Below are 12552 nucleotides of genomic sequence, written 5' to 3'. Positions count from 1 at the left end.
GCATATACATACACAGAATATTATTCAGTCTTAAAAAGGACAGAAATTCTGACACATGCCCCAACAGGGACGAACCCTGACAACATTATGCTCAGTGAAATAAGGCAGTCATAACAGGATGAACACTCCATGATTCCACTCATATGAGCATATAGGAGCATGTGAGAGTAGTCAAACTCATGGAGACAGAATGGTGGTCACCGGGGACTGGGAGGGAAACAGGGTTATTGTTTGGTAGGTACAGTTTCAGCTCTGCAAGATAAAGAGAGTTCTGCAGATGAATGATGATGATGGTTGCATAACAATGTGAATATACTTAATGTCACTGAACTGACATTCAGCAGATCCCATGGACATAAAAATATATATGCATATTTTATACATATAAAATTTGCCATCCTAACCCATTTTAAGTGGTTAAAGAGACCATGGCAACAGTCCAGGCATATGATAAAATGGTTGCAGAAAGTGGTTCTCACACATCCTGAGGTCTGGCTTCCAAAATGCCTAGGATGGCAATTTTATATTATGTGTGTTTTACCACAGTTTAAAAATAAAGAATAAAAGCAGGGTACTTACCTCTCCATCAGCTGCCAGAGCCATTGAATGATGTGAGCCACAAGCTACTTCAACCACTTGCTTGATCAAGAGATTGGTACACACTTGGATGGGAGCAATGCCTTGGTTGGTCGTCCCATTCCCAAGCTGGCTATATCCATTGTGGCCCCAGGCATAAACAACTCCATCTATACAAGATGGCCACACACAAAGAATCAACTACAAGAAGGAATGGTAACCCCTGTACTTTCTTCCCCGGACTTTGCACAACTTACTCTCCAACCTTAATTTCTTTCACACTGCCTCCTCTTCCCAATAAAGTGGTTACTGATGAAGGCAAAGGGAAAGAGGGACAGGTGAGGAAACGAGATAGAAAAATGTAAAATCATTCAAGAAAGGACTTGACACTAACCTAGAAAGAAGACCAGCTTTACGGGGTCAGAAGTCAGTTTGTATACACAAAATCAGGCCGTCTGAACACACTGATTCATCTCAGTAGTTTCTGTGTCAGGTACCAAGCAAAAGGCAAAAGACAAAAGAAAGCTCAGCACTAGTCTTTACTATCATTTTACCAGATACCAAGTCTCAGGGAACCACTGAGGTAGGGTGTGTGTGTGTGTGTGTCCGTGTCCTCACAAAGTACAGAGGAAAGAGGCATACTACTTGCAAGAGGAAAGAGATAGGACTTTTTGTATATACTACATACAAAAATGCAAGAGCTTCCCTCAAGCAGACTGTTATTGGCATAAAATCTGGCTCAATTTTTCTCTAATGACTTTATCTTTTTGGGACTCTGATAGAGGTAACTTCTGTTTTCCTCTCTAGAAGTACCACTGTTTCGTGCATTTCCTCCTACAGCGCACCTATGTGTCAAGAGCAGAGACCTTGAAGCTATGCACTCTTCTCATGTCTTTCCCCCCGTAATAAAACATCCTGCCCTATTAAGGACAATCTAGACCTGGACACAATGATATCCAAGAGCAACACCAGAAATCCAAGTGTTACTGTCAGGCTGCTGACTTGCTGCAATGGTCCCCAAGCAACCAGAGGAAAGGTACTCAAAATTAAGTAGGTTTCTTGATTATCTAATCTAAATCTAAACTTGAGCTTCTCACAAGAGGTTTTCCATATTACAGAGATGACAGAACCCATAAATGGGAAATTTCATCCTAAAAAGGATGAGGCTACAGATTGAAAAAGTGTAACACCGAAAAAAGGGAAAAAAATTAAATATTAGGAAAAAAATACTTATAATTTATATTACTAGGAGACAATAATCTCTAATATAAAAAAGAGCTCCTAAAAATACAAAGAAAAAGTCCGAGAACCCTCTAGAAATATGAACTGATGGTTCACAATGAAAGAAATGTAAATGACTCTTAACCATATAAAAAGATACCCTCACTCTTAAGAAAAATGCAAATTGAGAAGAGGGGACTCCTACCCACCAAGGCTACCACCTAGTTACTACCATTGCCGGAAGCCTGCTATGTTAGTAACAAAGACTAATGCAGAGTCCCTGCTACAGCATCACCCTTTAAAGAGACCAACTAGCTATTTGGTAATAGCTGACTATTACCAAGCTGACTCCAATGGACCCTTTCTATCCTGGAAGGAGCAGCCATTCATACTAACAGAAATCAACATATAATCAGGGTATGGGTTTCCTGCCCACAGGGCCTCAGCTAGCACAGCTATATGAGGGCTTACGGAGTATTTAATCCAGAGTATCTGATCCCACAAAACATCTCATCAGACCAAGGCAGCTACTTTATAGCAAGAGGCGTGGCAGTGCTCACATGACCATGGGGCTCCTGGTCCTGTCTCATGTACTGCAACACGCATAAGATGTCACTGGACACAGAGATGACAAGCCGGCTGAAGGTAACTGAGGCATCAGCCTGGAGATAAGACCAGGCGAGGATGGGATGCTAAGCTCCAAGGTACAGATTCGGAATCAGTGACCACCAGATGGTGCTGTGTCCCTAATAGGTAGGATACGGTGGGGGGGGGGTGAACCAGAGTGGCTTATATGAGGGACCCTACTGACCATGACTCCCAGTGACCGACTTGGGGAATCTGTGCTTCCTGTCCCTGAAATTATAGGTTCTGGTTCCCTAAGCGGAAACACTTGCACTAATGGACACAGCAAGAATCCCACTGAACTTTAAGTTACGGCTGCCAAGGGCACTCTGTGTTCCCAAAACATATCAGAAGACACGGATCTGAGCAGTGCCTGGGAGAGAATGAATGACTGCTGTGCTGTGTCACCCAAATGCCCTCAGGATGAAGGACCTTATTCTCCAGATGCTGGGCTCTTTCCAGCTGCCTGTTCTCCGCCATCAGTCCTCTCCAGAGTTGCCCTTGGCAATCACCTTCTTGTGATTGTTTTGACATTATTACATTATTATTTAACCTTACTATTATCACATTATTTTACTATCTTAAGATAGTATATATATCTATTTCTTCCCTTTTTATTTGATGAAACATAGGAAAACTGAGCTTCCTGAGATCACTCTTAGTCCCAACTCCCCAGGAAGTTTTCAAAGCAACCCCATCCAATGGGGCACCAGCACTGATTCCCCCAGCCCTGCTCTTGCTGCACAGTTTCTGACCAAGGATCAAGCTTCAGAATCATGTGAGGGTCAAGAGATGAGCGAGTGAAACCAACCAGGATAGAAGGGAGAGCGGGAAGAGGGAAGGACCTGGGAAAGAGAGAGTACGGAGGGAGGCAAAGAAGCATTCCATGAAGTTCTGACCTTCAAGGAAACTCAGCTTTGAGACTGGATGCCGAGTTGGGGAAGTGGTCAGAAACAGCTAATTTTATAAGTAACCTAATTTAATGTTGCTTCAGAAGACAAAAAAAGAAATCCACAAGCCCTAGGTCTATTAAGTGATAATACTAAATGAATATTGATCTTCAGAGTAGTCACCAGACAGGACTAGATTTTCTTCTTCTTCTTTTTTTTTTTTTTGAGGAAAGCCAGACTGCCACATGTAGCACCTTATTTGGATGTGTCTGGAGTCTTGGAAGCTTGACTACCCTACGTTCTCCTACAAATGGACTTCAAGAGCTTGTTCGGAGGTTCTAGCAGGGGAACGCAGCTACTTGTCTACCCCTGACTCCTCTGTGGGAAAGGTCGTCCTGTCCTCTCCAACTGAGCACACAGCTTCAGGAGGGATGCACACGGAGCAGTGAGGGAGGAAGGGGGCACCCACCTACCCAGCCAGATCAGCTGTATCAACTCTGACGATCAATAGGGTGACAGATGTGGCAGCCAGATCGCACTCACATCCTAGATTTTCAATTTAATAATGTAGCATTGATCAAAACATTCCTAAAATACCTTTTAGAAATAGCACACAAGTGAGTAAAGCATGGAGAATTGGGGCGCCTGGGTGGCTCAGTCGGTTAAACGGCTGCCTTCGGCTCAGGTCATGATCCTGGAGTCCCAGGATCGAGTCCCGCATCGGGCTCCCTGCTCGGCAGGGAGTCTGCTTCTGCCTCTGACCCTCTTCCCTCTCGTGCTCTCTATCTCTCATTCTCTCTCTCTCAAATAAATAAATAAATAAATAAATAAATAAATAAAAAGCATGGAGAATTGAACATGTTTTTATCTTTATTCCTTCCCCCAAACCTGCTGAAATATAGTGAAGGGAACAATTTAAAAAAAAAAAGGCATAAACACTCAAGGACAAAAAAGAACAATAAAGAAGAAAATACAATAGGAGAGATGACAACAAAATTTTGGAAGATGGAAGGTAGACGGATGTGGTGAGTAACAGAGCCGACCAGAGAAGGTGACACCTACAACTGCAAAAGGAGAAGCCAATTACAACCCTGGAATCTCAGGAAGGCCCAGGGACTGGAGGAACTGGACATAACAGGAGATGTAAGGGCAGGTGGAACTAAAAACAGAAGCACTTAGACCCCAAATCCTCATCCTCTTGCTGTGGGGTCAGGCAATTACCCCTCCCCAACGCTGGTATAAGACAAGAGACCTAGAGCATTTACTTGCTGTGAATTTCTTATCGTAACTCCCCGCAGCCCAACTTCTCCCTTTGCCCAAACCTCCTTCCCTCCCTTCTCCTACATAACATGACAAAGAAAATGAGCTAGAAAAATACTCCAGAGAGGCCCTGACGACAGCTGTGAGGCACCGTAGTGAGGAAAGGGGAAGTAGAAGTCCACGTACTGAAGAGTGAGACCCCTGTCCTTCCCCTACTCATGGAAATCTGGCAAAAAAAACCAATCCAGGTCAAGAATCCGGAAGGTTCTACCCTACAGAGGCTCACATACTAACATTGGGAGAATCCCTAATGCAACAATTATCTCCCTAAAGTCAAGCTAAGCACTTGACAAGCCCCACCCATGAATCCAGTGTTCCCAACACGTGTATCAGCGCCTGGGTCTCACCTGTGGACAGATGGCCAAGGATCACCAAACTTTTCAAGAAAGCCTCTCACAAGAAAAGTCAGAGACCAAAACAAATTAAAGAGAAAGAAGAAATCTGGGAGGGGAAGAAAAAGAAACACTACAGAGAACAGAAGACAACTTGAATGTAACCTATGACAGCCTCAGAGAGAAGTTAGTGAATCCATGACACAAGGACAGAAGGCTCCAGAAAGGCACACTGAGAAAACAAGAAAGAGAACGGGAAAACGTAACAGCAGAAATGTGAAAATCTGACATCAGAGTTGTAAGATAAAGTTGAAGAAATTTTCCCCAAAGTAGATAGGAAACAAAATATAAAAAAGAGGATCAGTTCAGATTCCTCTAACTTCCTTCTAAGAAAAGTTCCAAAAAAGAAGAGAACAGAGAAAACAAAGAAGGGACATTATCCATGAAGTATGACAAGAAAATAATCTAGACATGAAGGAATTTCCAAACTGGAGTCAACAGAATGATCAATACAATAAATTAAAAATTGGGGCACCTGGGTGGCTCAGTCAGTTAGGCGTCTGTCTTCGGTTCAGGTCATAGTTCTGGGGTCCTGGGATCGAGCCCCAATCGGGCTCCCTGCTCAGCGTGGAGTCTGCTTCTCCCTCCCTCCCCCCGCTCATGCTCTCTCTCACTCATGTGTGCACGCACTCTCTCATAAATTTTCTTAATTACTTAATTAAAAATTATCCACACCAGAGTACATAACCATGATTTTTTCAGAAAACTGGGAATAAAGAAAAGATCCTTAAACCTTCCGAAGAAGAAAAAACAGTCATATGCAAAAACAGCGAAAGTCAGAATGGCATCAGAATCTCAATAGCAAGCCTGACTTGAGAGGTGTGATGACTTTAAAATTCTGAAATAGGATTTTCACTCAGGAATTTTAAGACCAGCCAAACCACTGAGCAACTGCATGTGTAAAATGAAGACATTTTAAGAGAACGTCTCAAAGATTTCTGTCATAACACTTTCTTTGAGAAGCTCCCAGAGAATGTGTTTCACCCAAATAAGGGTGTAATCCAAGGAAGACAACACGGGGGCACAAGAAATAAGGGATCCAGAAAGGACAAAGTTAAGGGGACTTCCATGGATGACGGTGAATGAAATTCCAGGCTGAGAGCTGGGGGGCAGGCCTACAGTGACCAGTCCCGGCTGGAACATGGGGACGAGGGCTCCAGAGACAACTAGACAATCTCAGAAGTGCTGAGACACAATACTGTTCTATGGAAGAGTCTGGACATAATGACAGCCCTATAGAAAAATAAGTGAATGAACCCCAGGAAAACAAACAGTTGTACAGAAAGGTGATAGTTCAGCTATAAATCACAGAGTCCTAATAATGTAAACACTGAATATCGATTTAACCAGAATGGTGGTATTGCTATATTGAAATGATTAGAGGAGGAAAAAAAGAGGAAAGAAAGCTAACTTCTATCTGCCATGATAAAAAGTGGAAAAATAAGATCTAAAATTGAAAATTCAGAGAGTATAACTGTATTAACTTAAAAATATGAGATTAACATGAGAAGAAACATTTGAAGGGGTTAAAAGTGATTCCTTCTGGAGGGTAGTTTCTAAGACTGAGAAGGGGTGAGGCAGAGGTCCTTCTGTTTTTTTAATAAAAGCCATATACTACTTGATGGTTTCAAGTGTTTTAAATGGTTTGATTTGTTTTAAAACTATTTGTTTGTAATACATATATAACATGCACAAACATATGTGCTATACATGCACCTGATACATAATGTAGGGCATGTTTAAATTATATCGTATAAAATGTATTGTAACAATCAAAACTGAATTAAAAAACATTCCCACAAGAAAATCAGTTATTTTATTTATATTTTTATGTTTTATGTTTATTTATTTTATATCTTAATTGTAACACTCAAGATAGTTAAGACTACATGATCTAGACTCTGGAAATAATTCCAAGAGTTGTAATTTCCTAAGGTCACCACTTTGAAGAAAACCAAGAATTTAAATGTATATGTTTTTAGGGGTGCCTGGGTGGCTCAGTCAGTTAAGAATCCAACTCTTGATTTCGGCTCAGGTCATGATCTCAGGATCATGAGATCAAGCCCTGTATTGGGCTCCACACTGAGCGGAGAGTCAGCTTGAGATTCTGTCTCTCCCTCTCCCTCTGCCCCTCCCCCCACTCACGCATGCGTAGGCGCACACGCTCTCTCTCTGAAATAATCTTTATTTTAAAAATAAATAAAATAAATGCATACATTTTAGTGTGTCTGCTCTAAAAAACTGCCCCAGTGTTTTACAGTCAGCAATCAGTGACCAGTTAAAACTGATATTTGTTAGGAAAAAATCAAATCATTAGGTCACAAGAGATGACAAGCAGAACCAGTCAGCAAAGTAGTAACGGCTTGAAAGAGCCAGTGTGATGCCAGAAAGCATGGTTACACAACATAGAAGTGAGATCATCACCTCATTATGCTCAATACCAGTTATATTCTCACTAAACAATCATGCTCAGATCTGGATTTCACAGCTTGAGAAAGATGCAGACAACTTGGAGTAGATTCAGATATGAGTTAAAGGCAATTAAAAAGCTCAATACTAAGACCTCTGGCAATATCCAAGGAAGCTGTGATTCCTCAGTCTGGAGAGAGAAAGAGAAGCAAACAGAAAGCTTCCCCACAGAAAGCAGAGGGTCTCTGCTGGAGAGAGAGCAAGAGTTAACATGTTTAAAATATAAAGGGAAGAATTTAGGTTATATAGAACCTATTTTCAGAGAGTTCTGGTTGCCCACAGTGGAGATAAATTACCAAAGAAGAATGTTATAGTGTCCTTTTTCAGTGATCTTAGGGAGGCAGAGATTAAAAGGAGAAGAATCTATCTCACAGTCTTTCCAGATGGCACACACATGAATGCCAGGGAATACACTAAGATTTCTTAAATTAGAGATTCAGGAACTACACAATGAAAGGAAAACCAGAATCATGTGTGTTTATAAAAATGTGCCAAGTAAAACACAAAAGTTGCCTTGCTCCCATAAATCCACTGAAAAATTAGGCAGAAGGACTACTTCATTTGCTACATCTAATCTTTAACAACTTTAGTATTCTAACGTTTGCTTAATTTGCAAGCAATATTATGGCTGTTCCAGAGTTAGCCTGAAGTGCTTAACTTTTATCAGTTTGGTATAGTTCTCAGAAATTAAGAAATAAACCACTCGAAATTATTTCATATGGCCCCACCTCACCTTTGCTCAGAATTCAGGTTCGATTTCCCACAAACTGAAAATCTGACTTTGTTCCCTCTTTACCTTCGGTGCTGAGAAGGACATGTGGTCCACTCCCATAACTAAGGCTTTTAATCTTCTTTCCACATAAGGCTTCTAGCTTTTTGGGTACAAGCGTACTCTGGTTATCTCCAGTTCCAAGACAGTTACTATAGTTCAATCCAAATACAAAGACCTAGAAAACAAATAGTTTTGTCTGAGTCACTTGGCCTAAAGTTACACAAAGGCTCCCTTCTCCACTCTGAAAATAAGACACACTCAAGTTCAGTGTGACAGCTCAGTAGGTAGAAGAGACTGACCGGATTAAGAAAAATTCAACCTCTGAGGACATTACTTACATTTTAGAATATTTGGCTATACTATGAAATTCAAAGAGTAGCATGGGGTTGAATGGTATTAAATCAAGAAACTGAAAGGAGAGAGAAATTATATCAAAGACATGGTCTTCTCGAACTTCAGGCTCTTTTTATCCCCAACCCTTTCAGAAGATAAGGAGGTAGGCCTTGCTGGGTACATCTGGGATAGTGGGAGAAGAAAAGACTGGAAGGAAAGTAAGGGCCAAGGGGATCCATGGATCTTCCAAGGAAATATTTCAAAACAGAGACTGATATGAGTAAATCTGCATTCTGGAAAGATCGGCTGGCCACAACCTTTTCTTGGTCTTCAAACTTCACACTTTAAAGCTCGCCCCCTAAAATCACACTCTGGGTTTTGAGAGATTCTTACCTCATCATTGTCAGTAACGTACAGTGCTTCATTGGCTGAGGTGCCAAAGACACATGCTTTCCGAATAGATGCAATTTCTTGAGGTGAGAGCAGAGTGAAGATTGGCCACTTTCCTACATCCACCATGACTCTGGCTTCAAGTAATTCCTATAAATAGGCCAACATCTCTGCTGCAACAAAAAAGATCCCAAGAAAAAAATGAAATAACCACTAAACTAACTTTAAAAAAAAAAAAAAAGACACTGTGCATAAAAGGAAACAAAACCTAATTCCAAAAGAAAGTACCTACCTTTGGTTAAATGGACCACTCACTTTCCCCAGCAACCTGTCCAATCCTTCCCTCGCGGTCAAACCTGGGCCTTTTTCTGCAATGAGAGGAACAACTTGCTAGAACCAGTTGTTTGTCTTACCTACTCACAAGTCAGGGCTTATCTGTTAACATACTTGCTTATTTGCAACCAGACAGCAGATAATGGAAAGGCCGCTAACTGGATGAAACCAGGGTGTCTCATCAGGAATTTTTTCTTTAGGTTATTGAGATAAAATTAAAGGTTACAGTACTAGTTTGCCTAAGACACTGAATTCTTGCTTAGGAGAGGCAGGGCAGGAGGGTGTGTGCATGCACATGAATGTTATAAAAAATCAGAATCATTACCTCTACTTCCCCACTGTCCTCCTCCAACCCCCAGGATGCACTCAAAGATCCCCATCCCTTGTAGAAAATCACTGCCCTACCAAGCCACTGTTTAATGATGGGAATGGGACATCCCTCTCACGTAAGTCTAAAGTGGCAAAAATATTAAGAAGTACTAGGCAAAAGATATACAGAATGAAACCACAAAATAAAGTATTATATTCTGGTCCTAATTTCTATGACCATGTTTTCTACATATATACCGATCAAATTTCATTTCACACTGAAAAGTTATCATATGAACAAGGGAAGAAAATTCACCCTAATCTTGGTGTTCAAGGTCGACCATAGCCTTCATGCAAGTAGCAATTAGCTTAAAAAGTATCCTATAAAAAGTAGACATAGGTATAAATTTTCATAAAACTCTAAATTTGACCTGTTTAAGGAGTTTTACACAAAGATCTATCCTTGTCATGCCTCCAATTCTTCTAGGGTTAAAAAAGTATTTCTAGAAATTCCAGGGAGCTGCACAAGCACAAAACCCTACCATGCCAAGTTGAGTTTCCATTCTGGCTCTCACCTCTAGAAACTGAAATAGAACCAGTTTATAAATACAACCAGGGTTTCCTAATGAGGTACAGAACTCCTGAAGTTCCTTCCTCCTCACTCTCTTCTCAGACCTCTAAAAATAGCCAGGAGAGCCAGGCTCAAGACCAAGGCCTTCTGGCCTCCAGCACTTCTGATAACACCTAGAGAGAGCCTTGGGGCTTAGGTATACCTAGCCAAGGCCTCAGTTTTCACCATCCAGGGAGATTTTTCCCATCAGCACCAACTTGGATGACAAGGAGCAGATGACTACTATGCCCCAAGAATCACATCACATATTCAATAAGCATTAAACACGATCAAGGACAGGCTATTCCCCATCACTCCACAGCCAGACTCCTGGCACAGCATCTGAATGTTCTGAGAAGTGTGCATGTGTGCGTGCCGGTGGGAACAGGTAAAGGATTTGGGGAAGGGTAAAAAACTAATACATAAACATGTTGAAAATTTTTGTTTCAACTGGTATAAAGGGGTAAAGGAAAGTAAGTCTCCCTACCATCCCTCCCCAACCCTCTCCTCAAAGGCAACCACTGTGAACAGTTGTTTCTAATTCCTTCCAGAAATAGTGTATGCTTACAAAAACATTATGTGTATGTGTGTGTGGAAGCCTTTTTTCCCTTAACAGTACATCTTGGAAATCATTCTATATTAGCACATGTAGACTTACTTCATTTCTTTTCAATGGGACTATATAGCATTCCATTATATCAAGTTAACTTACCTGCTTCCACTGAGAGACTAAGTCACTGCTAGTCTTTTCCTAGCATAAACAAGACTGCAATTATTGTCTACATGTATTATTGCATATACTTGTTTTTTATACGTACATTTATAAGATAAATTCCTAAAAACGGAACTGCTGGGTCAAAGTATAATTGCTATTTTGTTAAAGATTTATTTATTTATTTGTGAGCAAGCACACAGCAGGGGTAGGGCCAGAGGGAGAGGGAGAGAGTCTTAAAGCACCACCCAGGCACCCCAAATTGCTATTTTACCTTTTTAACAGTTATCTCAAATTGTCCCCTACTGAAGTAATATGCGTATATAAAATAACCACCATTGTTTGGCAGCACCTGGTGACCCACATCCTTACCACACAGTGTATTATTATGGTGTCTTGGTTTTGTTTCAACTTGAATTCCTCCTATGATGAGTGAGGCGGGGCATCATTTAAAAAATAATCACAATAACAGCAACAATAACAACTGATATTTCTTGAACACCATGTGCCAAGTGTGTCTTTAATATTTTACATCTATTAATTCGTGTAAATCCTCACTTTACGGACAAGGAAATGGAGGCAAAGAGATTTTTAAGAATTTGCTCAAACCATTAAGTGCCTGAGTCTGGGCCTTGAAGCCACACAATCTGGAATCTGGAATCTGCACGTGCACTCTTCATTTCTTGGCCTCATGCATCATCCTTTTACATAAAGTCCCTATTTTTCCTCCTGGGCTATTGTTCTTTTCTTTGTTCTTGATTTTTGTGTTCTTTCTATGGTAAGATGATTATCTTAAATGCTCTCTGAGGTAACAAAAAAGATGCCTCCCACCCTGACCCACCCAAATGGCCTGCCTTGTGTCTCTCACAAAACAGACAGGGAAGGAGTCACAAGAAAGGAAACAGTGTAAATGTCTATAAGCAGATACACAATTCCAAAAAAAATCTAGCACTTTATTTTCCTAGAATATGAACCACATCAAAGTTAGTTCTCAACATTTAATATTGTATATAATACAGAATTTTAAATAAACAGAGAAAAATTTAAATTAGCCAAAAAAATGATTAACCACGTTTACAATTACAACACAAAGGGATACTACCATCAAACTTACACAATTTTCTGACAACAGTACAATTATTCTGAAGTCATTCAGTCACAGGCCACTCTGCCTCCAAGGGTTTTGGTAAGCTACTGAAAAATCAGGCTTTCATAATGATGGCTCATTATATGAAATTATATATTATATTTCATAATGATGGCTTATTATATGAACATATTATATATCTCATAATGATGGCTTATTATATGAACATATTACATATTTTATAATGGTGGCTTATTATATGAACATATTACATATTTCATAATGGTGGCTTATTTTATGAACTTATTATATGAACCCATTCCTAAATTACTTGAATCTTTATTTTACAAGATATATCTCCAAAGCTTGTCAAATTAAAAGTTAATATAAAACCAGGTCATGGACCTTACAGGTCCACAACCATCATAAAAGCAGAAAGCGTTATCAACAGCCTTGGCATGGTGGAAAAGACAGCGTCCTGAAGCACATGTTTTATTCCCAGGTTGGCTTTTAA

At 40.4% G+C, this 12552-nt stretch overlaps 1 protein-coding gene across 3 annotated transcripts in view; it reads right to left on the bottom strand.

The window, feature by feature from the left end:
- The window catches only part of RCBTB1 (RCC1 and BTB domain containing protein 1), a 48880-nt gene that overhangs the window by 22690 nt on the left and 13638 nt on the right, over positions 1-12552 (bottom strand). For 2 of the 3 annotated variants that reach the window (XM_028105645.2, XM_028105659.2), the window contains exons 2-5: positions 9280-9355; positions 8991-9160; positions 8289-8439; positions 580-746 (exon numbers count right to left, since the gene is read on the bottom strand). In XM_028105645.2, coding sequence (XP_027961446.1) covers positions 580-746; positions 8289-8439; positions 8991-9116 — 444 coding nt within the window. In that variant the 5' untranslated portion in view covers positions 9117-9160; positions 9280-9355. The remainder of the gene's footprint in view (positions 1-579; positions 747-8288; positions 8440-8990; positions 9161-9279; positions 9356-12552) is intronic. The other variant, XM_028105653.2, reaches the window with a different exon arrangement.

Source organism: Eumetopias jubatus, unplaced genomic scaffold (assembly GCF_037043125.1).
Source record: "Eumetopias jubatus isolate StellerSeaLion01/CBP00866 unplaced genomic scaffold, mEumJub1_p1.0 scaffold_3, whole genome shotgun sequence".
NCBI lineage: Eukaryota > Metazoa > Chordata > Mammalia > Carnivora > Otariidae > Eumetopias > Eumetopias jubatus.
The sequence above is the reverse complement of the archived record's forward strand: the minus strand, read 5'-3'. Positions and strand labels throughout refer to the sequence as shown.